The sequence below is a fragment of the Rhipicephalus microplus genome, chromosome 9 (genome assembly GCF_043290135.1).
Source record: "Rhipicephalus microplus isolate Deutch F79 chromosome 9, USDA_Rmic, whole genome shotgun sequence".
Taxonomy (NCBI): Eukaryota; Metazoa; Arthropoda; class Arachnida; order Ixodida; family Ixodidae; genus Rhipicephalus; species Rhipicephalus microplus.
Window position 1 is genome coordinate 99,373,516 of NC_134708.1, and position 27,278 is coordinate 99,400,793.

The 27,278-nt window shown below is 46.6% G+C and overlaps 1 protein-coding gene across 1 annotated transcript in view; it reads left to right on the forward strand.

The window, feature by feature from the left end:
• Positions 1-27,278, forward strand: part of LOC142772057 (uncharacterized) — a 77,759-nt gene that overhangs the window by 17,929 nt on the left and 32,552 nt on the right. The window contains exons 2-6 of the mRNA XM_075874156.1: positions 5,784-6,048; positions 6,895-7,198; positions 16,325-16,460; positions 21,066-21,233; positions 25,105-25,257. Of these exons, the coding sequence (XP_075730271.1) occupies positions 5,787-6,048; positions 6,895-7,198; positions 16,325-16,460; positions 21,066-21,233; positions 25,105-25,257 (1,023 nt within the window). The 5' untranslated portion in view covers positions 5,784-5,786. The remainder of the gene's footprint in view (positions 1-5,783; positions 6,049-6,894; positions 7,199-16,324; positions 16,461-21,065; positions 21,234-25,104; positions 25,258-27,278) is intronic.

Sequence of the window (27,278 nt, forward strand, 5' to 3'; positions counted from 1 at the left end):
CCGCAATCCGGCCCTGTGTTCGAGCTGTGCAACGCGGCCCTGGCCGCCCACGCTGCCCTCAATCAACATGGCTAGCGGCAAGGTGTTTCGGCCGCGGATTCTTCAATGGAACGTTCGTTCCCTCCGCTGCCGTCACGCCGAGCTGTCTACCCAACTCCTCCGACGCGAGTACGACGTCTTGCTGCTGCAGGAAACCTACGCTCGCGTCGGAACACTCAACCTACCTGGTTTTGTCGGCTATCCCAGCACCACGCAGTGCGAACTTGAAGAGTGTAGCGCAGTCCGGTGCAGCACTCCCTCGCATCCTCCCGGCACGTCGCGGGCTTCGGTTTATGTGCGCGCCGACCTCCCTCACGCTGCAGTGGACATCGAGGACATTCTCTGTGACACCCTCGAGGCCGTCGCCCTGACTGTGCGCATCGGGAGCACGGACACCAGTGTCGCTAGCGCGTACGTGCGCACATCGAACTACTCGGCACGCTGGGACACCCAATTCGTGTGCCGCCTCGCAGACCGCCTAAATCGCGACGCGGTCATCGGTGGCGACTTTAACTCTCACCACACCTCCTGGGGCAGTGGCGTGACGAACCACCGTGGGCGCGACCTTCTCGATGCCGTGCAAAAGGCCGGACTGCTCGTTATAAACACGGGTAGCTGTACTCTCGCGCGCCGTGGTGTGTCCGACAGTGCCATCGACCTGACTCTCGTGGGTGGTACGTGTAAATATGAGTGGCAACGTGCACCGGACTCTCAGGGCTCCGACCACTACCCCATCGTGGTCACACCCCCCTCAGCTTACATCAGGTACACTCGGACCTACAGTGTTGTGAAGTGGACTCGCTTCAGAGAACTGTGTGCTAGAGTGCCAGTCTCTGCAGACTTCTTCACCGCGCTGGCCGAGTGTCACGACGCAGCTACCACCCACTGCACCGTGCCTGCGGGCACCCCCGCACCAGACATCAGCCTCCTCAACCTTCGCGCCGCGCGTCGCAGGGCGCAGATTGTGGCGGTGCGCTCGCAGAAGGCGGAACATTGGCGTGCCTATAACTGTATTGACGCGGTGTGCCGCAGGCACGCCAGACGCCGTCGCAACCAGAGCTGGGGGAGCCTCTGCTCGTCACTAGATGACCCTCAGAACCACGCCCAAGCCTGGCGCATTTTCGCTGCCGTTCTTCGCACCAGAGAGCCTCGCTGCCCGGTTCTCTGTGTTGCTGTTGCAATGAAGATCGCCACGCAGGAATTGGCTGAGCTGCTGGCAGACAAGTTTGCCCCTCCTGCTTGCCCACAGCCTCCACAGGGACTACCACCTGTGCCTGCACTCAACAGGCCTGAGCTCTTCGCTCCCGAGCGGTACTTTCCCACCGAGGGCATTCTGCTAGAGATCCGCGCATTGTGCACGGAGGAGTTTACTCTCAGCGAGCTGACCGCAGTGCTCAACAACCGCACGAAGCGGTCTGCCCCGGGAGTGGACGGCCTCACCTACCAGGTGCTGCGCAACATTGACCCCTCCACGCGGCCCCGGTTGCTGGAGGCCTACAACGAAGTGTGGCGCACAAGTCAGGTGCCTCCTGGCTGGAAAGAGGCGCTCGTGGTGCCCATCCTGAAGCCACGGAGGCCGGCCACGGAGCTTTCATCCTACCGGCCAGTGTCACTTACCCCGGCCGCAGGGAAAGTCATGGAAGCCATGGCATTGCGACGCCTTCGCTGGATTGCCACCGCAACCAACGCATTCCCTCCCGAACAGAGCGGATTTCGCCCAAGGCGCTGTACGTTCGACTCACTGGCCGACGTGATCGCCACCCTCGAGGAGGCCAAGTACCGCGGCGATTACGGCATCCTCGTGCTGCTCGACGTGAGAAGTGCGTTTGACTGTTTGCCCCACGCATCGATTTTGGACGCACTTCGTGACCTCGGTGTGTGCGGGCGGATGTTTGACTACCTGGAGAGCTTCTTGGGCGACCGCACTCTTCGCGTTCGTGTTGGCTCCACAATCAGCGGTCCCCACTCCGTCACCGCAGGCGTACCCCAGGGCAGCATACTGAGCCCTTTTCTGTTCAATCTGGCTCTTGCCAAGCTGCCCGACTACATCCCGTGCAACACGGCGTGTGAAGTGCATGTGGCGATTTACGCCGATGACATTGCGCTGTTTGCCTGCGGCCCCGGTCGCCACCGGGCAGCCCTTCTCGAGTCCCTCCAGGTGGCCATCGACGCGGTTGACGCATTCCTGAACGGGGTTGGACTGGCGCTCGCCGCCTCCAAGACGGAGGCACTGCTCGTCCACCCGCGAGCGTCGACACGCCGCTCCACGCCTCGGCTCTCACTCCGGGGCCTCCCCATCGAGTGGAGCACGAAGGTGCGCTACTTGGGGGTGACCATAGACCACCGGCTCAGCTGGCGACCGGCCGTCAACGATCTGCGGACGAGCAACCGCAAGGTACTCGGCGCCGCACGCAGTCTCCTCGCGCGAGGGCACGGCTGCACCCCTGCCCTTGCCCTGCGAGTCTACAACGCAGTCGCAGCGGCACGCGTGATCTACACTGCAGCAGTGGCTTCGTTGAGTGCTTGCCAGCTAGCTGCCTTGGACGCGGACCATCGCAACGCCGTGCGGGAGTACTACGGACTTCCCCAAACCTCCCAGGTGGGCCCCACGCTCGCCGAAGCGGGGGAAACTCCCATCTCCCTGCGGGTGACCCAGCGGACACTAAATCATGTACTGCGGCTGAAAACCACAAGGCAGGGGCAGCTCCTTGTGAACAGGCTATATGCTCTACCTCACTCATCCATGGGGCAGCGGGCGAGTGAGCTCTTGACGGTTGTGCCAGACATGCAGTACCCCAGCTGGCTGGCTATCCCACCCTACCGCCACACCCCTCTGGTGATCACCAAGACCATTGGCGGCATCAAAGCGAAGGCGCGCACCCCGCTGGCAGCGATGCAGCAGGAGTGCTCCGCCCTCCTTCACGAACAGCTGAACGGCCGGCTGCTTGTTTACGTCGACGGGTCAGTGCTTCGCGACGGCTCCGCGGCCGCCGCCTGCGTTGTGCCATCAGTCGGCGCGGTTCTCAAGTGCCGCCTCCCCTCCCTCGCCTCCTCCACTGTGGCGGAACTCGCCGCTATAAATTTGGCAGCCGATTTCCTCAGTGAGCGGGCACCCATGAGCGCTGCAGCCATCATCTGCGACTCCCGGGCGGCCTTGGCCGCGATCTCGCGCGAGGAAGACGGCAGCCTCCTTGCGCAGAGAGTTGCCCGGAAGCTGCACGCCGTGCAGCAAACGGGGTGCGACCTTTCGCTGCACTGGGTGCCTTCGCACATCGGAATACCCGGCAACGAGGCGGCCGACTGTGGCGCGAGGGATGCGCACGACCCCGACACCGGCGTCACCAACTTCGTGTGCTCCGCGGATGCCGGCCGTCTCCTCACCGCCCGCTACGTGCGCGAGCGTCATCCCGACCCTCGCGTAGCAGCTGGAAAGCCGCCGCGGCGGCTCCCTCTCAAGGGACTCCCAAGACGAGACCGCGGTTTCCTTCTCCGTCTCCGCACCGGAGACAACTACACCGCCGAGCGAAAACATCGGCACTCCGGGCGTGGCAGTCCATACTGCATGGACTGCGGCGACCTGGAGACTCTGGACCACCTTTTGCTTCATTGCCCGGCTGGTGACGCGAGCAGACAGGTGATGCTCGCAACGTACGGAGCTCTCGGCCTGCCTCGGACAACAACTGAGCACCTCTTGTTCCCGAACAGTGGCCGCGCGCATATCAAGCGTGCCCTTTCAGCGCTGCTCGACTTTGTAGACGGAAGCGGACTGCGTGAGCGAATTTAGAAAATTCGCGCCCCGTGATTTTGGTAGACGATCTGTGCGTCCCCCCCTTCCTTTGCTCGCTCTCTCCTTTCTCTTTCCTCTCTTCGCTCAAGTCTATTATCCCCCATTCCCCTTCCCATGTGAACCACTGCTGAGGTGTCGCACTTAGCTGCAGACAGTTGCGGGGTTCACTTTTCTTTTCTTTTCCAATTTTAAGAACCACTTCCCCCCCCCAGGAAAAGACCCGTAAGAGCTGTACTGTAGCATAGAGAAACATTTATAAACAGCGGACACTCCCGTAGGGCCCTGCAGCCCAGCTACTGCACTGCTTTCAGCGCCACGAATGGCTGGTCAGACCCGATGTCTTTTGCATAAATAAAATAAAATAACAAAACTTTTTTCTTTCTGAAGCTGGGCTTTGAACCCGTTACCTCATTCCCACGAAACGTATGTCCTTACCACTAGGCTACACACCCATCCGTGCACGAAAGGAATACATGTACAGCACATCTAAACCACATGAATTTTTACCCTTTCTGTAAAATCATTACAGAAAAACAACACTTTCTAGTCAAGCTTTACTGATTTTCGTGGTAAAGTGTTACACGTCCTCCATGGGACACGTTGCAAAGTAGATGTGGAAAATTGCACAAATCAATGTACTTTCTTTGCAAAAATTTGATGCCAAACTTATGTTTTTACTGACCTCTTGAGGCGGCTATTATACGCCGTGACAGAAGAGTGGAAGCGAGCGTGGGGGCGCCATCTAGCGGATGGTCAGAGCCCATCTTGCTGGTCTGCGAAGAGGCTCGAGTGGCCATTCTTTATATAGTATAATTTTCTATGGCTTTATTACATTTCGCTCGTAATCGTTCGGCTTTACACCCGACGCAGACATGCTGGAAGAATATTCTCGGTCTGGGTATCAACCCGACCGTACGTCTAACATCTCACATCTACTTTTCATTCAGTGCTGAACCATCGACAGTGATAAACCATCGACAGTGCTTTGACGATCAGTTTGGCCCACGGGGATAAACAAGCAAAAGAAAATGAAAGGCAATCGCCATAGCAGGCCGCCTTGTTCACATGTGACCTATCATAAAGCTCGTGTTATCTCCAGATGTCACCCGTGAAATCGCGAGTGTTACGCTCCACAGTTTAAGATGAGCGTGTTCACATTTCTATATCTGCTGACCTGCAGGTCGGGGGATCAAATTCTGGCTGCCGCAGCTGCATTTTTGGTGGAGGCGAAAATGCTGTAGGCCCATGTGCTCATATTTTGATGCACGTTAAGAACCCAGGTGGTCGAAAGTTCCGGAGCCCCTCACATACGGCGTCTCTCATAATCATATGGGGGTTTATGGATGTTAAACCCCACATATAAATAATTTTTGTACATCCTCGGGTAGAGTAAATGCCCCAAACTTCTCTTTTTCACTGTCAATAGTATCAAGCAAGCTCCAGAAGTACACACCTCTCCTAAGACGTAAGAACTCTGGGAACTAGTCACCAGAATACCGCATGGTAGAACAAGCCCACGTTCGAGCACGCTCTTGTCGAACATTCAATCGTTCCATACAGTACAGTCACCCGATTGCAGATAGTTTCTCTAATCGTTCGTGCTACGTTCAAGCAGGCGTTTTATCTGAGAGAATCGTCTTTGATGGGAGGCACTTGCAGCTACGGACATGGCTGACAATTTGGGCGAGTCAGAGCCTATTTATTTTAAATCAATGCTACGTGAGAAATATATAAAAAAACGCTTCATATGAGGTTTTGTGCAAAAGCAAGAAAGCTGCATTTTCAGCTTCTTTGACACCTTCAGCCAAAGAAAAAATTTAATTGAAAAATTGACCAATTTCAGGCAGCGGAAAGCGACAATACGACTATGTCATCTGTGTGTCCGAGTGTGTTCTTCTAGTTCTAAGATGCTGCGCCATTTCATAATCATGCGGTAACTGTTAAATTTTTCTTACAGAAAATGGCAGAGTCATCGGAAGCGAGTTGTGACTCCGACATTCTCAGCACCGAGTACATGACCTTACTCCAGAGGTTGTGCAGGCTGACAAATCCAACGGTGGCCGAAATCTCCGCCATCTTCACCGGTGATTTCCGCCGTGCTCTGGGAGGCGCCAGGGCAAGACCTTCAGTCAGAGCTGAAGCTGCCAGTGCGCAGGCGCCATCAGGATCGCGTGCCACTCCATCTACATCCCGTGGCTCCAAGAAGCGTTTCGGCAAGCCCGGTAAATACCTTGGATATCTATCTTTCTTCTGACAACTCCATTAAAACGCTTGCTCCAACATTTCGCGAGTCGCAGTAATGCGACATATGTTCAAGGTCCATGCGTCTGAAGCAAAGGCTGGTTATTTCTGCTACAGCCAGGGCGCCTGTTCTAACAGAGCAGAGATATGGAGCTTTTAGGGGCGAAGCTCCTTATAGCGGCAGCCGTTCATCCCTCGTAGCCATTGTAGTATGTAACACGTATAACATTTTGACCTCCAAGGTGGTGCCGGTGAGAGATTTCTTCTGTGCGTTGAAAAATAGTGCTCAATGTTCATGCCAATGGATGCTAATGGGGAATGAAAGGCATGAGCATTCGGCTTTTAGTTAACGGGCATATATGACTGGTGAAACATGATAATCCTGATACGCGTGTCATGTAAGAACGTGACAACATACCAAGCTCATAACGTGCTAGTGGGTGTTTCGCTTGCTCCACATATACTAAATTTGGTATTACGTGACCAGGATAGATGACGAAGGTAACCGACATATCCAAAGATTATAATCATGACACGGTAGTCATGTACGGTATCATTTACCTACTTCTCGTAATGTTGAGCTGATTTTAAAGGGACATATCAACATTTCTCATTGATGCTTCGCATATCATCGATTCCCACTGTACGTGGGATCTGCCAGTTTTTTTGCATACGCTTTTCTTTCCACTTCGCATATAGGGTAGCCGCATGGAAGCTTTGTTCCAGATATAGTGACGTAGAATGTTGTAGTTCACTGGAGTTAAAGGTAACTTCGCAGCCTTACCATATTTTATTCCGCGCTCTCTCACTCTCTCTCACTCCTGCAGGTTCGGGAAAGGGTCGCGGCCGCAAGAGTACCACTCGTGTAGAACCCGAAGAAGAGGACGAGCCGAACAGCGAGGACGTCGGCTTCGCACGCCCATGCACGTGGGAACCCGATCGCCCATGCTGGCTTAGGGGCGAGCTAGAGCAGTGGAATAACCTGCTTGCTAGGAACTTCTTCGAACTGAAGGAGCACTTGTGGTCAGAGTTCACCTTTACTGGATACGGCTGGTCCGAGATCAACGTGCCCGAAGATCTCGATACTCTCCGCGTTTCGCTGCTAATCAACTTTCTACTGCGCCGTCACAGGTGAGCCACTCGGTTGTACTTTGTTTTGGTGCGCAAACTAAGCTACTTCGTGGTTGTAAAGGCATGGTGGGGCTCATGAAAGGGACATTACAGTGAAATAATGAAATAGTTTAGTGCTTGCACCTTTAAAACTCAGGGGATGTTAACTCAACCACCGTAGCCACTCCGGGCTGGTGTAATGGCTAAGGTACTCGGTTGCTAACCCGCAGGTCGCAGAACCAAATCCCAGCGGCGGCTGCTGCATTTTCGATGCAGGTGGAAACGAAGCTCGAGTGAAAGCGAAAATGTAGGCTCGAGTGCTCCGGTTTGGGTGCACGTTCAAGAACCCCAGGTGGTTGAAATTTTCGGAGCGTTCCACCACAACTTCTAGCATAATGATATGATGGTGTTTGGACGTTAAACTCTTCTTATGCGTCAACTTGACAACCACAGATTCATCATTACGTAACAACATGAATGTGAGAAACTTCAAATTTCCCGCGAAAAGCTTCGATGACGATGTCTTTGGTTTTTGTATTTTCTCCTCGTGGGATCCAGTCTCTTGAACATATTTTCAAACAGCACACGACTACGCGTACAGAAGAGCTGCGGTTTGTTCCTTCTCCTGTGTACGCGTAGTCCTGCGTTGTGTTGAAATATGGTCACATACTGCCACCAGCTGACTCAGATTTCAGTCCCTCATCCAGTCTCTACTTCTCGAAAAAGTCTTTTTACTTCATTTTAGCGTCTTCGAACTGCTTAGATTCAAATGTATGCCGTTGAAATTCGTAACGCCATCACAGTCGATGCGAGAACCTCGAGGTGGTGTCGTGGCACGCGTCTACCATTTGAACTTTAGCTGCGCCGCCAAGCTTGGTTTATTTTTTTTATATCGCGAAATATTCACTAATGCAAGCGAAAATTGTTTTTCTTTTCGTCTTCCATTTATTGGACCCCAGAAGCCCTTGCAATTTGCATTTTAGGCCCAAAATATTTGCAAAGTGAGCAGTTAGTGTGTTTTCAACATTCAATGGGCTTGTTCAGAATGTTGGGTCTGCGTAAGCGGGGAGACAGGAGATGGGCAGGGGGGCGGGGTTTCTAATTATTGAAGAGAGTGGACACATTGTTTGCTCATACTTTATAAGGAATGCTGTGAAAAACATTCACTCGCCCTTTCTCTGAACGGGAACACTGCGTGCGCCTACAAGCGTAGTAGTCGAATCTACAAAAATTCGCTAGCTTTTATGCTAAGCGAAAGTTACTGAATTAACATTTCACTTCATCATCACCATCATCATCATCATCATCCTGACTACGTCCACTGCAGGACAAAGGCCTCTCCCATGTTCCGCCAGTCAGCTCGGTGCTGTGCTTGCTGCTTCCACTTCATATTCGCATACTTCCTAATCTCGTTTGCCCGCCTAACTTTCTGTCTTCTCCTAAACAGCTTGCCTTCTTTGCGAATCCAGTCAGTTACCTTATAGACTAGTGCTTATCCTGCCTACGCGCTACATGCCCGGCCTATGTCCTTTTCCTCTTCTTGACTTCAACTATGGTATCCTAAACCCCGGTTTGTTCCCTGACCGACTCTGCTCTTTTCTTGTCTTTTAATGTTACACCTACCATTTTCCTATCCATCTCTCGCTGCGTCGTTCTCAATTTAAGCCAAACCCTTTTTGTAACTCTCCTGGTTTCTGCTCCGCAGCTAAGTACTGGCAAGAGCCAATCTACCAGTCATAATTTCAGAGTGCTTGCCAAATGTGCTCCACCCCATTCTTATTCTTCTAAGTACTTCACTCTTGTGGTTCGGCTCCATGGCTACTAACTGTTCTAGGGAGACGTAGTTTTTTACAACCTCAAGTGCACTATTACCTGTCCCGAAGCGCTATTGTCTTCTGAGGTTGTTGTAGCTATAACCTAATGTAATCCCTCCGAATAATAAAATTACTGCCACGTTTATTTCTAAACCTAGCTTCTTAATTTGTTCGACCAGGTATCTTTTCTTTTGATAAAAATATCGTTGACAGGATAAAAAGGAATGATCTATTGATTCTGATTCCTTGCAAAAGAGACCTAACTGAGATGCTGTGAGTCCAGCTTTATGTGGGTAATAATTAATGTGCAGAATTCTGCATTGTAATCAGGCAATTGCAATTGCTAACTGTCGAGATACACACCACTGTTTGATCCAGCAAAATCTTAGATGAAGAAGTCTCTGACTTTATCCAAAGGTATTTTTTCTATTTCCTTGTGAAACAAGCATTTCTATATCTGAGTGCTGTTACGTAGGCAAAATTAGGTAAAATAGGTAACAGTGGTCCGCTTAAAGATGCTTTGGCTAACGAGTCTGCCATCTCATTCGGGTAAATCCCGCAGTGGCCAGGTACCCATAGCAAGTGAAATGTTTTCCGGTTTGTGCTAATAAACTGCTAATCATACTCAATAATGTCAAATTTTTCGCTGTATATAATGCAGTGCATACTGAGAGAGAATCAATGAGTATGACTGCTTCTCATTCGCTTCAAGGAAGATTATGAAGTACTAGAATTATAGCAAATAATTCAGCGGTGAATATAGGCGTGTAATCTGGTAATCTGACTGAAAAAGACTAGTCGAGAGAAGTACAGAAGATGCCTACTGTAGCCTCTTTGTTTAATACGGATGAATCAGTCGCAATAATGTTGTTTATGGACAGATGAGTCAAGTAATCTTGTAACTGATTATTTTGATATCGAAGGGGCAGTTGTTTCGCATTAGAGGGTAAATTATCATCAAATTTAACTTCAAGTTATGAATTAGGCATCTTTGTTATGGTAATCTGATAAATATTTACATTCCGAGGCTCTAGCAGCGCTTGCATAAATCTGAGGGGAGTACTCTAGACGATTGTGTTCCGAAGAATGCGGTTGGTTTTTGAATAAAAACGTAAGACGCTTGTCTCAGAGGCGAATTGTATATTTTAGGAAGTTTGAACTGTACGTATTCTAAACCGAGTTAACAAAGGTGGAAGACGCGCTTCCACATACAAAACATTATTTGCCACAAATTTAGAAAGTCCAAGACACAGGCGCAAAGCTTCTTTTTCTAGTAATATTAACTGTCTGATCTTGTATGGCACGCTACCAGAGAGAGAAAGAGAGAGAATTTCTTTACGAATGGTAGAGAGGTCGGCCTGACCTATAGTTTGCTCTGGCCTGCTACTCTACACTGGGGAAGGGTGACTGGGGACAGAAAATATTACGCACCCAAGCTCAATAATAGACCGCACATACATCTTGAAAATCATTATCAATGAACTCCTTCGCAATCCTGTTTTTCTGTTTCCCAATTTTCGTAACCACCCCAAGGCACGTGACGCTTAACAGACCACCTCGTCTGTTAAGCGTCAGACGGCTTTTCCAGTTTAGCGTCCTGTTATATACGATGCCTAGGTATTTCAGGAAATCGACCTGGGCAATGAGCTCGTTACCATACATCAGGGAAATGTTGACACGACCCTTAAAAGCGAACGGCAGAAGCGCACTTTTTTGACGTTAAATGACATATGGATATCGTCAAGCCATGCTTCTAGCATGTTCATGTAATTCTGTAATGCCTTATACAATGAGTGCAGATGACTGTTTGTTGCAAAGAAAGCTATACCATCTGCATGCATGTAAATTTGGATATCCCTACGAGTTGGAGTGGAACTTAGTAATATGTCGAATGAAACAGGGGATAATCCTGAGCCCTGAGCTACACCTCGTGTCTGTTTATATATTTTAGAAGAGTATCCACCCAAAAAGCAATAAAATTCTCTGTCTTTCACAAACTCTGTAATCCATGATGTTATATATTTTGCAAAGCGATAGTCTTGCATCTGCTGGATTAGAATAGGATACTCCAGTTTATCGTACGCTTTAGCTAAGTCTAGAGTGACTAGTGCACAGTATTCGCGCCAATGCCGAGCCAGCTGTATGGGGCTTTCCAAATCCACATGGGCACACCAAATAGAGTATTCCGATCTAAAGCCAATTTGTCTGGGGTGTAATATTCTATGTTCATTGATATATTTCATTATACGGGCATTCGAGAATCTTTCTACAAGTTTGACCAGGTTAGACGTCAATGAAATAGGCCTTATGTTGTCCAAACTAAACTCCAATCCCTGTTTCTCAAGTATCCGAATTATTTTGGAAAGCTTCCAATGTGCCAGAGTCCAAGAATTTTTCACCTAATAAAAACTACATTACGGATTTCATGTGGGGATATTTCGTATAGCATTTTTATCATTGTAGAGGTCACCCCGTCAGGTCCTGGAGCAGCGGTCGGTGAGCTCTTTATCACATCCGCCAGTTCAGCTAAAGATACTTCTGGAAATCATAATCTACCCGTAATTTCACCATGGGCTTTGGCATAATTGTCGTAAACCTGGTTTGCAAGCCTTTAGAAATATTTTCCAAGAAATCAGAGTTCGCGAGGAGACATAATGGTGGAATCAATGCTTTCTGCTTGTGGAATCATTTTTCTCGCTCCCAAAAACCTGAAAAGCGCTTTCTTATTTTTAGACTGAGACAGATAATTAAATATATTCATATCATAGTCTTCTTTTGTTTTGCGCACTATACGCTTGAAATCAGCGGCCATGAGTTTATATACACTCCAATTTTTGGGGCATTGATTATTTAACAGCTTTTTCCAAGCCACTTTTCGCTTTCTATACCCCTTGACACATTCTAGATTCCACCACGGGCTAAAAGATCCCGCTGTGTTTGAGTTTATAGTAAACGTTGAATTTTTTAATGATCGTTTCAATACATCACACAGACTCATAGCCCTAAGGTCTTCCTGCATTTCCTCGCAAAAAATTAACGTAGATTTTAAGTTTTTTGTAATTTAGCATAATTTAGGAATTAGCCAACTTTCGCGGCCAAACTAAACCCCGGGAACTTAATTTCAAAACTAATGGGGAGGTGGTCGCTGTTCGTAGCACAATCTGAAATATTCCACGAGGATATACTTAAACTGGAGCTAGAAAATGTTAAGCCAATAGTCGATTTAGAGTTACCTTTTACAAATGTAGCAAGGTGTGAGTTCAAGCAGGAAAAGTTATTATCAAGCGTCCATTCCCACAAATGTATTCCACATACATCAGATCGGAAGTGCTAAGACGCATGGTGTGAATTGAAATAACCAGACAGTAATATTTCTTTTCTGCATGAAGCTAACATAATATCGAGGCATCTCGGGTGCTGAACTTCTACAGGAAAGTATACATTTGCAAAAGAAAAAGGCGAGCAGTCTGGTAGTGTTGTCTAACACCATAATGTCGCAATCAGTATCCATACACTGATAAGATATCTTGGCTCTGTGACTTAATTTCGTTGATATTAAGAAAGCCAGACCACCGCCTCTACTCGGCCGATCCAGCCGGATGGATTGATAATTTTTCATGTAAAATGTTTTATCATTAGCAAGCCGGGTTTCATGAATGGCAATTATGTCGGGAGAAATTCGCGAAGAAATATAATGTAAATCTGTAGTTGCCGACCAAATGGACTGGCAATTCTTCTGCAGAATTTTAGTGAACCTATTTTATGCTATACCAGCAGTAGAAACTGCCTGGTCTAGAATATCTTTTTTCAAAAAATTGAAAGGTTCTCAAAGCAGTAATTTTTGACAGGTATTTCTTGAATTTTGGGTTCTCGGGAGACTTTTTAGAAGGAGATCTGTTACGTTTCAAAATCTTTTTAGATTCTGTGTCCATATCTGTATAGTCTCCTGAATCATCTGTCACAAGTTCTGACTCAGCCTGAACTATATTTTTTGAAGGTCCTGCTTTCGGAGAGAGAGATCTATGATGAACTGTCAGATTTTCCTCCTCTGTACCTCTTGAAATTAACAGAGCCTGCGAATCCCGATTTTTCACAGAAACTGTACCGATGATTTTTGTCAGCTGTTGTGTTAACCTAATAGCCAAGGCTTCAAAAAACGTAGCTGCCAGACGCTGCATTGCCTTTTCAGTAGACTTTTCAATAGCCTCAGTTATCGACTTTGCGAGTGATGCATCCATTGCCGCTGTGTGCCGGGACGTTACGATTGCGTATCCATTCGATCTTTCATGCATTTCTGCTACCGCCTTCCTCCTAGAGCAACGCCAGCATTCTAAGATTTCTAAAACACCCGTTTTTCTTTCTTTTGTGCCACATTCAGCAGAGTCTGCAGGGTGCGCACCATCACACAAGCAGCACTTCTGGTCATCAGATTTGCAATCGCGGCTGTCATCACTCTCTCCGCACAGACGACATCTAGCCTGTGATCTGCATTCTTTCATGCTGTGGCCAAATTGCCAACATTTCGAGCACTGCAAAGGTTTCGGGGAAAGTGGCTCTACTTTGTAGATTAGTGGCCATGCCTTAATTTCTGTTGGTCTGACTCTTCCTGCAAGAGGTACTGTAACTGATTCATTAGGTGATTATGTTTTATCAGTCGTTCGGCTGCATCGATAGACTGAAACTGCCCCAGCTAAAGCAAGTAAGTCCAGAATTTCTTGAGGTGTCATATTCGTATCCACCCCACGAACTATGCCGTTCGTACATGCGTGATGAGCTAGAATAAACGGGCTCACCGGCTTTGCAGCAAATTCAGAGCAATTCGGAAGCTCTCGGATGCAATCCTGTTCGCAGAGCAGCACAGGATACCCCCTCAGCTGAACTGGCGGACCTCAGTGCTCTTCTGGAAAAGCGACAAAGCTTTCTGAAGGTACACTTGTATCAGCTTCGGATTCTTCATTGGAATGGAACCCTCATTTGTGGGAACCAGAGCCACAAGGACGTAGTTATCTTCACTGCCTAGCAAGGTATCAAGCGGCCAATCCTTGACCGCTAGCGAGGCCAGCCAAGGGGAATGCCCTTGACCAGGTGATGAGAAATACATCAGAATATTCTGACTTGAATGACCTCCAAAGAGCTGCAACAACGTTTCAGTTGAGAGAAACTAACAAGGAACACGAGGAATCAAAATCAAACCAAGTCTTAGCTAAAATAATCCAGCCGCTCGACCTTGAGCTGACCCGCCCCCCCCAAAAAAAACAGCCACCTGATCGTAGGCCTCTTTTTCTTCTTGAACCAGAGCAAGGTTTGTTTGTTTCTTTCCCTGGGATTATGGCTCATACCCACTCAGGGGGATTGGCCAAGAAAGTGTAGTGCAGTTTTTCTGTGATCATTTTAACTATGTGTAATGAATTTGTATTAGAATAGGACTAATGTAAGGAAAACCACATAAAAAAGACCAAACGAAAAAACAGTAAATGTTAGCAATTTTGAGATTTCAGCTGTTATGATTGCCACTCAGCTGCGTTTACTTCACTTTGCCCTGGGGAGTAATGAATAATAATTTTTTATTGAAGATCACAAAGGTATACGCTTGGTTGCCTGAATATAATCGCAAACGGCACTGAAAGCATCCCTGTGGAAATGTCCCAAAACTGAGGCACCAAAGCTTAGCGCAGTCTCCACCGTCAACGCCTATTTTAGAAATGGAATAACTAGGAACCTTTTTCAAAGTATAGCGTATTTGCGACAATACAAAAAATACTGTTCTAGTGATTCCATTTCTCCGCAGAATGCGCAGAGGGGTGATGTCTGACCAGCTCTGTGTAGATACAGGTTTAGGGGGGAAGGGCACGACATCGAAATTTAGAAATTAAAACTTCGAGCTTTCTGGACTGGCTCCAGTTGGGTCGCCATGGAAACTTAAGGTGGTTATATTCTGTCCATGTAGTTACTTTTTCTATCGTATCAGTGTAGATTGCTGATTTTCGATATCTTATTGCCGTAGTATATTCAACATCTGGCACTATGGATAAAACTGGCCCATCAAGTGTGGCTCGTGCTAAGGAATCGGCCAATTCATATAATCTTAATCCACAGTGTCCCGGAGCCCATAGTAACCTCAGGTGTCTCAACTGCGGGGGTACTAATGTTTTGAATGTGCTTGGAATTCGAGAGTTCTCTGAAGCTGTCAGAGTTGCGCAAGGTCAATGTTCTCTTCTTCTTGGCAGCCCAAAAACAAGAATGAGCCACAGCGGCTCGTCCATCAATAGTGGCACAAATCAGCACAGGCAATCAACCTTCAACCATCAGTCAGCCTTCGGTTTTGCTGCACGATTAAGAGTTTGGTTTTCTAGAATATTTTTTCAGGATATTCTTTTTGTTTTTACTCCGTGTTCTCGAGTTGCCACGGTTGTACTTTATGCCTGCACACGCATGCGTTGAATTAGATTTCCTGCTTATATATTCTTCTCTTTCCAATAAATCATTAAGTTGCAAGAAAGCGCCTGTCCTGTCTTCCTTTCTGTTTACTCGTGCGCTTGAAGGACAGTCATCCATGCATATCCAGTTAGGCCAACTTTCGATTCTGTTGTGATTCAGGTCTAGTATAACCCTGTGTGCGGCACAGCTCATTGGCCACCGACTTGAGCAATGAGCCCACAAGGGCAACCAGCTTTTCTGATTCCTAAACCTTATACGCATAGTATAAACACCTCTTATTTTTTACATGCATAAGCTTACTTTGTGTGAAATCATAGGCTCGGGAAAAGGCAAAATTAATAATTACATAAGTCGGCAAAACGGCAGTGGATTGCAAGAGCGGCTAATTGAATGGTAGCACTTTAGATGCACTTGCACACATTTTTTAAGGACATCCAAGACCTTCGATCGCTTTCTGCCTTTCAAGTGAAAATTCTCTTTCGGTATGCCAGCTGAAAACAAAAAAATGTTTGCACTTCCCTTAACATGTTCGTGTTTTCATTGTTCATGGCTCTTCAGTATTCATGGATTCAAAGGCGACATGATATTTAGTATACAGACTGGTCTGTGAATTGTTTAGGAGAACCACGCCACGTCGTTATAATTAAGGTGTCCGAAAAAAGTGGTGACTGATCTACACGTTCTAGTCGAAACAACGTAGCCATGAACGAAGCTGAAGTGTGTGTAAAAAAATGTCTTCGCGGTACTTGGTACTAAAATTTAGTTTGAATATATGAGTACTCTATATACACTACGTACTTTTTTTATTTTAGGGCCATCAGGTAAGAGACGCGACGTATGCGCATTACGGCTGGCTCTGGGCATGACGCAGAAACTTAATAACTTCTCCGCGCAGGTGTCTGAATCGTGTACTTGTGGACTTTGAAATGAGCAATCTTGAACACGCAATCTTCTGGGACGGCATAAAGAACGGTGCTGCCGCCGTCACCAGCCTAGAGTACAAGGCCACTGTAGCTCAGCAGAAGGGAATGGTGAGTGTGCGGTGATTCTTGATGACAGTGATCCTTACGTAACAACGATTTTAGCATTGACGCCACAATTGCTTGAACTACAGTCGGGTGAACCTAAACCCTTTGACACAATAGCAAACGCCACTTGTACTTACTCTTTTTATAAAAGAGGACCTAAGAAAGAGCCAGAATTGTTTTATGTAACCTTCTGCGTAATAAATCTTATTGAACTTCACTATACTGCGTGTAACTTCACCGAGGGCACTTCCATATATGACGAGTACTGCGAGGGGCAGCTTCGCGCTGCCAACGTCAAAGATATTTTTCTTTTATCAGCTTGAATATAAACAAAAACAAATTTGCACGCTTCTAACCTGAGATTCTATTCACGGTATGCAAAAATCATTGCTGCCATAAAAAGAAATCGTTAGGCCCAAACGTAGGAATGATTGCTAGAATAGATAATGTAAAATAATATTTTATTTCATAATATATTCGGGTGCCTTGAAGTACATCATGTTGATTTGACGCAATGAATTATTCACAGGTTGCTCCTAGAAGAGAAAATGAGGTGGTATTGCCTCCACAACCACAAATCTCATGCAATCGGCCCCACCAAACTTTAGCTGTAGAACAGGACACGGAAATATTTGCTGTTCTTGCGGTCACCAACTAAATCCGTCATCTAACGCTAGCCTGCAAAGGCTAGCGTATGACACAAGCTCTATTGCGGCAAGTGCAATGGTTTCGTACGCTATTCTAAAACTCTATAATGTTCTCTTAGGTCACTGGCCACACTGCTCATGATGTCACACTGGGGTGCGCACCCATTAGCGCACGTTTATGGACACTCGCTTTTGAGGAAGCAAGGCCGCACGTCTGACTATGGTCCCCTTCACTTGAGCAACCCACCTAATTTCTCTACCTTTCGGCTCATCTCTAGGCTTCTGTACCTTTTGAGACCCGTGTTTGAAAAAAAGCAGAATAATCGCAACACAAAGAAAACCTACGTAAATCATTTCATAGTGCACAGTAGTAGCATTAGTGATATTTCTGGTAACACGTAGTTGTATAAAGTCCTTAGATACATAAATGTAAACCAAAGTATAGCGAACGCTATTGGAAGTGATTACAATATATTTGAAGGAAGTAAAGTGGGCGTAACCACGTCTTACCACCAAGTTTTCGAATAGCTCATCCGACGCTCTACCAGTGAATCTTTGTGGCTGAAGTCTTCTTCTGGCTAATTGTCATGAGGACGTCTGCGAACTTTTTCAAGGGACGTCCAAAAATGGTGCACTTCATTGAATGACTGATTATTTAAAATAGCTGACATAGCTGTTGAGTACAGGGGGCGTCATGTAGCTAGCGGGCACGGGATTGACTGCCGATTGTAGCGGCCTCATTTTTATGGTTGTGCATAGCAAGTACCTCCACCTGCTTTAGTTTTAAGGTTTATTATGAAGAAATCTGAACAGAAGAAAATCGGAGACCTCCGATACGGCCTTCTACAGCCGTACCATCGGTTTGAGGTCTGAATCACAGCAATCAACAATTCAGAGACAGCTGTAAAGATGTCAGAGTAGCCGATTTCAGCGGCATAGTTTTCCACCTCTGACGTCGTTCATAACCGCCATCGTAAGCATTGAGAAAATACTGGACCAAGTGGTGTTGACCCGGACCCTCTGCTTGGTGGTCGGGTAGTCTACCATGAAGTAAGCCATGCGACTGCTTGAAACTTCTTGCCAAAAGTCGCACACACCTCCCCCGAGTAGTACGTGAAACAGCCATGGGTCGACCTAAAGTTCTGTAAAGAGGTGCTCTTTATTCATCACTGTATAGAAGTTCATTGTTGCGCACACAGCCGCTTTGCGAGCCCTCGCCGCCATCGCCCTCATGCGTGTGAGAGGAGCAGGCGCTTTTATTTTACAGAGCAAGGCAATGCCACTAGCGGTCTACACTCATAGCAGAGCACGCGCTGTAGTGGAGCGAGCGATCTACCGTAGAGCCATCTAGTAGGCACTCCAAGTACTAGCGGAGCTATGATGAAGGACAGGGAAGAAACCCTGACCATAAGCTGTTCCTTATCTAAAACATGCTAGAAAGGTGTTACGATGGGCAAGAGATCGCATTACGGGAAGCTATTTAGCATGGCGTAAGAGTAAATTCAATCTGACAAGCTAAATTGTGTAAGAAATAGGTGGCTTAAAGTTAGCGCCATTGAAAAGAGCTGTCATAATAAATAAGTCACAGCATTCCCAAAGTGATGATAATGATGATTCCCAAGAGTGAACATAATGCAATGGGTATTCCTGTTGTTCGCTAAAATCAATTATGACATAGTGGGCGCCTTGCTAATTTGCTTGTAATAGTCACTCCAAGACTTTACAACAAGCTCTAGAAAAAATGGTCCTCTGGCTTTCTGTGATTGTTGAGTCTTACATGCAAGCTCATGGAGTGGTTCTTCTTGCTAAATTATTACGCCAAGCGTATTTCAGGGCGCTACTTTCAGTTGAATTCATTAGATATCCAATAACGACGAGCTGCCGACGACATTCACAGCACACAATTCATGGCACTCAATATTACAATCCAAGAGAGAAAATGAAACCTGTTGCTTCAGGTGCACTTCAGAAATTCATTGTGATTGGCATATAATTAAACACTTCAACATTCTGCAGTCAGTTATCTTTCACTTTGATATGAAATGAACAAAATCATGAACTGCGAATATTTTCGCAGTAAATTTATTATTTCTTTTCATTTCAAAACAAGAGAAGCAGTTCTTTTGACATTAGTTGCGCATCACGGCACATTGATCGATCCTTCAAATGCCGTGATGCTTTCCCCAAAATTATCACAGCTACAGTCATACGCAGCACACTGAGGTTTAGGGAAGACAAAATGACCATATAGATTGGTTCAGTTATGATGGACAATCTACCTTACTCACTCCTTACAACAGTGACACAACTAGCAAGAACAGATGGCGTACAAAACTGCATCCAACACCCCTGAAAGAGATGTATTGCATACTCTCCAGGATGGTCGCGTGCACATTAAGTGTTAGCAGAAAGGTGAAAGAGAGCACAGTCACTTAACATTTTTCTCGCTTCGTGGCCTTCACCAGCCGTAAACCATGCGCGCAAAAACGTACTGTGCTTGTTTAGTTACCCTACTAAACCTTTCATTGTCGGAAAAGTGCAGTTTAAGTTGTAAAATATCTACACCTCAATAATTGTGATTGACAAGACATGTTAACACCGGCTTCAATGTAATTAGAATTGCGGTGTTATGTCAAGGCTGTCTTGGTAAAATTGACAGTTTCATACCGAAACACAACTTGCACCACGCTAAACTTGAGGTACATGCTAAATATCAAGAATGAAGAAAAGGGCACATTGAGGACGACACCACTGCTTCATATGTTGCTTTTTCGTGCCAATAAATTGACCCACGACTGCTACAACCCCGAATATGTCTTATGAATTTTCAGGGTTCCGTTGATTTTGTAGAGACCTGAACTTCATCCTCCAAAACTTCGGAGCGTGTGCACACAATGTTCTTTCCTTGTAATTTGGATTTGTGAAGAAGCTGTCCTTTAAAGTGGTTGCTTCGGCCACGTTCACTGGTGACCAGTGTTGCTTATTTCAAGAACATCAGGTTTCGTATGCATTGCATGTGCTATCAGCGGCCAATGAGGCGCAAACAGTAGAGCGCGTGGCCCAAGCATTACAAATGGTATAGCACACTCCGTCGAGCCATCACCGTTCACAGGTGTGCTCATCCTGTTCAGAGCACAGTGAAGTACCCCTAATTGAGATTTTCGCTTGCGTTTTCATTCTGATATGGTACTGATAGAGGTGGACGTGCCAAGAACATTTGGTCGTTTCATATTTATTTTAATTTTTGTTGCAACCGTTTAGAATATGACTGTAGAACTATAGCGAAAATATCGCGCTCTGTACGAACCACGCTTTGCTGCCAGACCGGATGTACGGAGCCAGTCTGTCTAAGGTGATGACTGAAGGGTACACACTACACCTTCTTCAATGCTTTCGTCATCCACTACAATGCTTGTTTTTCATTCGACGCTCACTGTACAGTACTTACAGATAAAAACTTGCAATTATTTTTCCAAGTATCATGACTGTTGTGAGTAATAGCTCCCGATGGCAGCGCTATGTCGCTGCAAGCCTAGCCTTAAAAGGTGATGTTGGTTGTTATGTGTGTTCTCGAGTAAAAAATGCGCCTCTGAATCGCTCCGTATAACCCGTACATGCCACTAGCTTAACATAGTCGTAAATGTTCAGTACCAATTCTTTGACAGTACAAGTAATTGATTGATATGTCGGGTTTAACGTCCCAAAACCACTATATGATTATGAGAGACGCCGTAGTGGAGGGCTCCGGAAATTTAGACCGCCTGGGGTTCTTTAACGTGCACCCAAATCTGAGCACACGGGCCTACAACATTTCCGCCTCCATCGGAAATGCAGCCGCCGCAGCCGGGATTTGAACCCGCGCCCTGCGGGTCAGCAGCCGAGTACCTTAGCCACTAGACCACCGCGGCGGGGCTGACAGTACAAGTAAATGTTGTCTTTATTTCTCACTTGTCCTTTACAGGCACCCAAGGAAGAATATCAAATTTGGGCTTCCTCTCTGTCATCCTTAAAATATCTTCACTCCCTGCACCTGACTCGTGTTTTCATGAACTTGAAAATCAGTGAGGAGTTGGCCGACTTCATGGAGGAGACTACTACGCTCGAGACGCTCTCCTTAAATGCTATCAAGGTATAGTTCACAGCTTTTCTGAATCCTCACAGAACTGCTTCTTTATGATAATCAGGACCTGCTGGGCAATTAGTATTGAAATATTTTATTGGTGTGTAAAGACTCTTATAGAGGTATAGAAGTCGACTGAGAGCTCGATCGACAGCTCAAGTCTACGAGTTCTCAAAGCGAGTCGCATCCATTGGCAGTGCATAGTCGACAGACTGACTGGATAGCACTTTAGAGGGTGACCAAATATACTTCGTTTCATACATCAAGTGCAACGCTGAGGAAGCTATGCAACAAGTTCGGCCACCAAAAAAATATAACTCCGCGCGTTTTGTGGTCACTGGCGTTAAAGCTGATTAGCGCAGGTGCACAATCGCGTTTCATTGTGCTCCCCTTTGGCGCGACTGGCGAACAGAAGAAAGTGGGGTGAGCACAAAAGAACGCGGGTATCGAACGACCCTGTGGTGTCCTATCCTGAAATGACACTGAAAGTCCAGGTGTCTGCCATCGTGACGTTCCCACAGTAGAGAGCCTTCATGTGACTTCACGGAGAAACTAAGACATACAGCCACATAACAGACGTCAAACGGCATTTTTGCTTGTAAGACACATAATATCTTTAGTTAGTTCTCGCTCCAATGACAAAAGAAAGTTTGAATTTTTGGTGGTAAGCACATCGCCCTATTTTTTGTTGCGAACACATCAACTGCAAGAAGTCTCGCTAGCTTTCACAGCAGTGTAGCTGATGTATGAAACGGAGTATAGACACCATATTTGTAAACAAGGGTAAGCGCGTCGACATACGGAGGTGTCTGTAGCGATGTCATGGTGTGGACGCTCCGCCTAGTCCAAAGCTTGCCTACGCGTTCGCGCGGGAGGCTGCCTCGGCATGTTGTGCTAGAAAGCAGCTTTGCAGCTGCTGTGCCAGTTGTCACGTGATCATATATGATGATGGCGAGCTTCGGGCAGGGCAGAGCCTATGCACCGCGACGTCTCGACAAGCGACTCAGTGTGCCGATGGCGTGTATACTCTTGTTTTACAAATGTGGTATAACTATATATGCTATAGCTACTCGTCCCCTACCTCTGGAGACGAAAAGGAAGCCGTCCGGTGACCTTGCAGCTCGTGACTACGAAAGGGTCACAGCATGGCATAGAACGCTCGATAGTGACGATTCCACGTTCTCGGCGGTGCATGTTCGAACACGGTTCACTCGTTCCAATAACGCAGTTGGGTGATGCCCGTTCAAGGACTGAATAGGGAGCTTCATACTGGGGCAATAACTTCGAGAGAAACCCTGGCGCAGTGGTAGGAAAGGAATGCACACAGGAAGCACTCTAGGGAGGAAGGTAGTCTTGTAAAGGATACGTTTCCGTCGTTTAGAACAATGCTTCAAGTCAGATGCATTTATTTTAAAGCCCAATCACTGCTTTCTTAGCCTACTTGCCATTCAATAGTTTGCGCAGCGTTGATACTTGGCCCATTGACCAGGCATAAATATTTGCGAATTTAAAGCACTTATGCGTACGAGGGCACCTAATGATCGTCGCCCAAGATGGCCGGCACCCTTTGTCTGATCAAAGTGGACGAAAAGACATGCTGCGGGCAGAGACCGAACTTACAACCTTCTTATTGTAAGCTCTCCGGTTTCATCCGTGCCAGCTGCAAGTTGAATTTTCGTCAACTTTACTCTTTTCGCATTTCTATTGCAATTATTACAGCACTCTCAAGTGTGTGTTTCTTGACTTCGTTATCAGCTCGTTTTGGTGAAGGTTATGTCAAAGGAAAGTGCTCTCAATAAACTCCTCTCATTGAGGCCTAAATAAATTTATGGACAGCGTTTCATGCTAAAGCGGGTAGACATACGTCGCAGCATCAACATATTCCCACGCCCGTTCCCTCATTTTAATTTTCATCTTACCACCCCATCGCCTAACTTTCGCCTAGCGCAAAGCGCGCCCAGATGACTAGGAACTATCTAGATAATTTGAGGACCTTCTGATGAGACTACGTGGTCAACGTAAACATTAGTTAGCTCTAGAACTTACGCGGCTGCTTTTGATAACCCTCGAATATTTGATGGTACTTGTATTACCCTTAACGTGACGCACTTGACAACTTATCAGTTCATCGAAGGTCGCCCCTTTTTCACAGATGTTTCTACAGCGTGTATTCGCTTCAAGAGTTACGTGAAGTTTTCTGGGCACAAGTTTGTGCAAAATAAAAAAAAGTTGTCCTGAAGAGGGTGACTGCCTACTTCGTAAATATCGCGACCCCTTGACAATACACTGACGAAGCTTGAAGATAACGAAGGCCAAATGCGGGCGCCCTTCGAGGTAGCGCATACTGTCATAACGTCTTAGGCACAGCTTCTGTGCACACAGAGACGAATTTCTATCTCCGACCATTATACTCTGTGGCACTTGGTGTCTACTCCAAGAAAAGGACCACTCTAACAAACGTCTATACTAATAGAAGTCGGTAAACTAAAGAACGATTAGTAGCTGTACAGCGTTATATAATATGGTGAAAATCGGTTACATCAAAAAAACTTCCCGGCAGATTCCACCCACCCTTCTGTACTTGTCCCGTTAACGCTGGCCCCGGTGGTCGATCGCGCACCATGGGCACACCTCGAAAGATTTCACAGGCAACTCCCCGAGAGTCGCATGCACACATTACGGCGCAATGCGTAGTGGTGTCCTCATCTGTTTATCATCGCGGCTGTGGGTGCGGCCGGGAATTCATAGCGAAGATCCCCACAACTCTTAATGTATACACCGGGAGGCTCTGAGCTGTAGGTGGACGATTTATTGTATCGTGAATTGGGCACACCTGCAGAGAACATTGAGTAAAAAAATTGGGAGCTCATAATTCAATGAGTCATGATTTATCTAGCACGCTAACGTCTCGCTACAGCATGTTTACCGCTCATTTACCATAAATAACGCAATTAAACATATACAGTTTACCAAGATGACCACTCGCTCGTCCTGTTCTTGCCTTTTCATTTTTTACTTTGTCTGTTTCTTTCTTGCTTAGATTGAGTGGCGCTGTAGCAATGTGGCAAAATCTCGCATAGTGTGTAAGGATCAGCAGTTTGAAACATCGATCTATGACTGAGTGGCGAGTATGAAGTGGTCGCTCTGCCGCGGTGGTTTAGTGGCCAAGGCACTCGGCTGCTGACCCGCAAGTCGTGGGATCATATCTCGGCTGCGGCGGCTGCATTTCCGATCGAGGCGGAATAGTTGTAGGCCCGTGTGGTCATATTTGGGCCCACATTAAAAAAACCTCAAGTGGTCGAAATTTCTGGAGACCTCCACTGCGGCGTCTCTCATAATGAAATGCTGGTTTTGGTACGCTAAACCCCACATATCAATCAATCAGTATGAGGAGGATTGAAAGAGGAAGGACAGGGAGGTTATCAGTATGAAGTGGTCGAATTTAGAGATTAGCTGATGAAACACCTTACTTGGAGCCACTGAGCGTTTGGAAGGTGTCCCATGAACTGCTAGATGCTTGCACGCTAAAATTCTACCATGCTGCAGTAGGCATATACACACGCACACTTGTAGATATAGCAGAAAAGATCCCAATGGTGTGTTTTTGTAGCCACGCCTAAGCGAACGACAGGGTTGTTTGCTACATTGCGAGCTAGTATTCATCTCAATCCGCTAATACTCTTTAAAAAAAACGGGCCTCTTCTCTGCAGGAGTGTGGTAGCAGCGCTCGGAAAGGCACGACAATCGTCGGCGCGCATATTGTTGCCACATGCTAGCAATGCCCATGTACTTTCCAAATGCATTCTTGTCACTTCGAACTCGATGATGTGAACTTGAATGTTCTTTTTTGTCAGTACTGACTTAGTGCGTTCACTTGCAGCCCCAGGCAAAAGTTGTCGCCGGCTTTCTGGAAGCCCTGGCAATGAACAAGTCGATCAAGAATTTCTACGTAAGCGAGGAGTTTGCGAAGGCAGAAGAAGGTAGACCACTTGCATATTTTCTCAAAAATCACAAAGTCATCCACACATTGGAGGTAAGCAATACATGCACCATCCTGGGTTCTGACACTAATTGCTGGAAGATGTGAACTGTCTTTTTAGGTAAATTTGTCATATAGTGCTTTTGCTTGATACCTTTTGTTATGACAGGAACTAACAAAAGAAGATCTAGACCTGAAATGGGCACCGCAGCAGCTTTGAACATGTTCAGATGATCCCGCACACTGAATTCATTTGTCAAATGCCTCGCGTTAGATTTCTGGCGGCGCCGACGGGACTCTGAAAGAGCAATACGCAATCAAGCGCAGTTGGCTGCTCAGACTTAGCCAAACAAAATAAAAGTGTTTAAAAAAAGTGTCGCAAGATTACTCAGAAAACAGAAGGGAGGTACGTGTCTACATGCTATTTGTGGCGTTCCCTTCGCTGTAACAAAACATGTCTTCGATTGCGTACAAACATTAACAAAGACCATAACTATGGAAAGTCAAACATTTATCTTTTTAACGAATGAAAATAAGTGGTCTAGTACAATTGGTGAATTGAAGTCCTTCCTGTGAATGGCGATTTTGAAATTTCTGAAAGACGGCCACCCATAATCACCACGCAGCATTGACATTTGGCAAATAAGCAGGTGAAACCAAACCTGCACACCAAACATTGCATATACAAATCACTTCGTCAGCGCCTTCTATGACGGCACTGTTTACCTCGCACTGGGGCAGGAGGGTGAGTGAGTGTGGATGAGCATCCATGCAGCGGGAAAGCAGGAAACGGTGTATTTAGATTAACGGTTGATAATGGCGAAATGAGCAGTGGCGTCACAGAGGAAGTTTTCGAAGTGAATGGTAGATTTGCCCTTTGGTGCATCGGTTTTGGTTTTGCTTGTTGAATTACCTATTGCCAGACATCATCGCTCGACATTGGGGCCGCCTTTCGGAATGTTCAAAGTAGCTACTGACTATTCACAGGAAGTACTTGAATTCGCCACTTTCAAAAAAAAACTGCCAATTTGCATTGGTGAAAAAGTTATTTCAACTTCTGGAATTAGCACCCTAATAAGGGGGGATGTTTGTACGACTGTTATGTTGCCCTCTGCCAGAGTAAAGGTAACGCAGCAGGTGACACGCAAGTACCTCGTTTCTGTAATTTAGTTCTATTATTGAATACATTTCTCAAAACACTCATTAAATGTATAATATAAAGGTGAAGGAAACTGGAAGATACACGAGGCAAGAGTTTGCGGTGCCAAATTTTCGCACTGAATCTATTCCGAACTCATCCGCTTTTGAACACTTCAGAAGCGCCGACTCCAAGTCATTGTCTCCTTGCTGCGCATGCTTGACAAGTGCATTCGAAAATTGCCTCCCATTCACCCGCGTTTGTCTCGGCAATTGTCCCGTTGCCAACTCAAATGCGTTACAGACCCAGAGGCAGCTGTACGCGGGAACTATCTTCCCGAGCTCTGTAGTTTATTACGACTTTCAGTGCGTGCCAGAACGAGCACGGGTTGTGTTCACTAGCTGCACGGTTTTAAAGACGATAGTCTTTCTTCGGGACCTCCGACACAAAAATTTTGGTCCACCTGTCTGTTCAGTTGTCTGTTTGTCCATTTGTCTGTTTGTCCGTCTTTAACGGCACCGGGTACCTAAAACAGCACCATCGGATACCCCAAACGGCCAACCCCATCCGCAGCGCCCACCAATGTTGCACAAGGTTCAGCTTCATACTTGTGCGATTGTCAATTAAAAAGCCATTATCGCGCATATCTGAGGCATCATAACATGTATATATTCTGTATGTGCGTCTTTTACTAGAAAAGGCATACAGAGTTTATTCTAAGGACCGTAGCGTTTATCTCGCGGCACTGACCAGGCAGCTCTTGCACGAAAAGGGAAGTGTTTCGACTGCTTTGCTAAGACGACACGAGGTTAGCACCTACCCGTCACCTCGTGTTCTACACTTTATCAACTCCGAGATGGGCACGCACGCCCTTCTCAAAGCCGCGCGTTTCGTTTTCCAAGATAACTGCTAGATGGCGCTCATGTCACATGTGTGA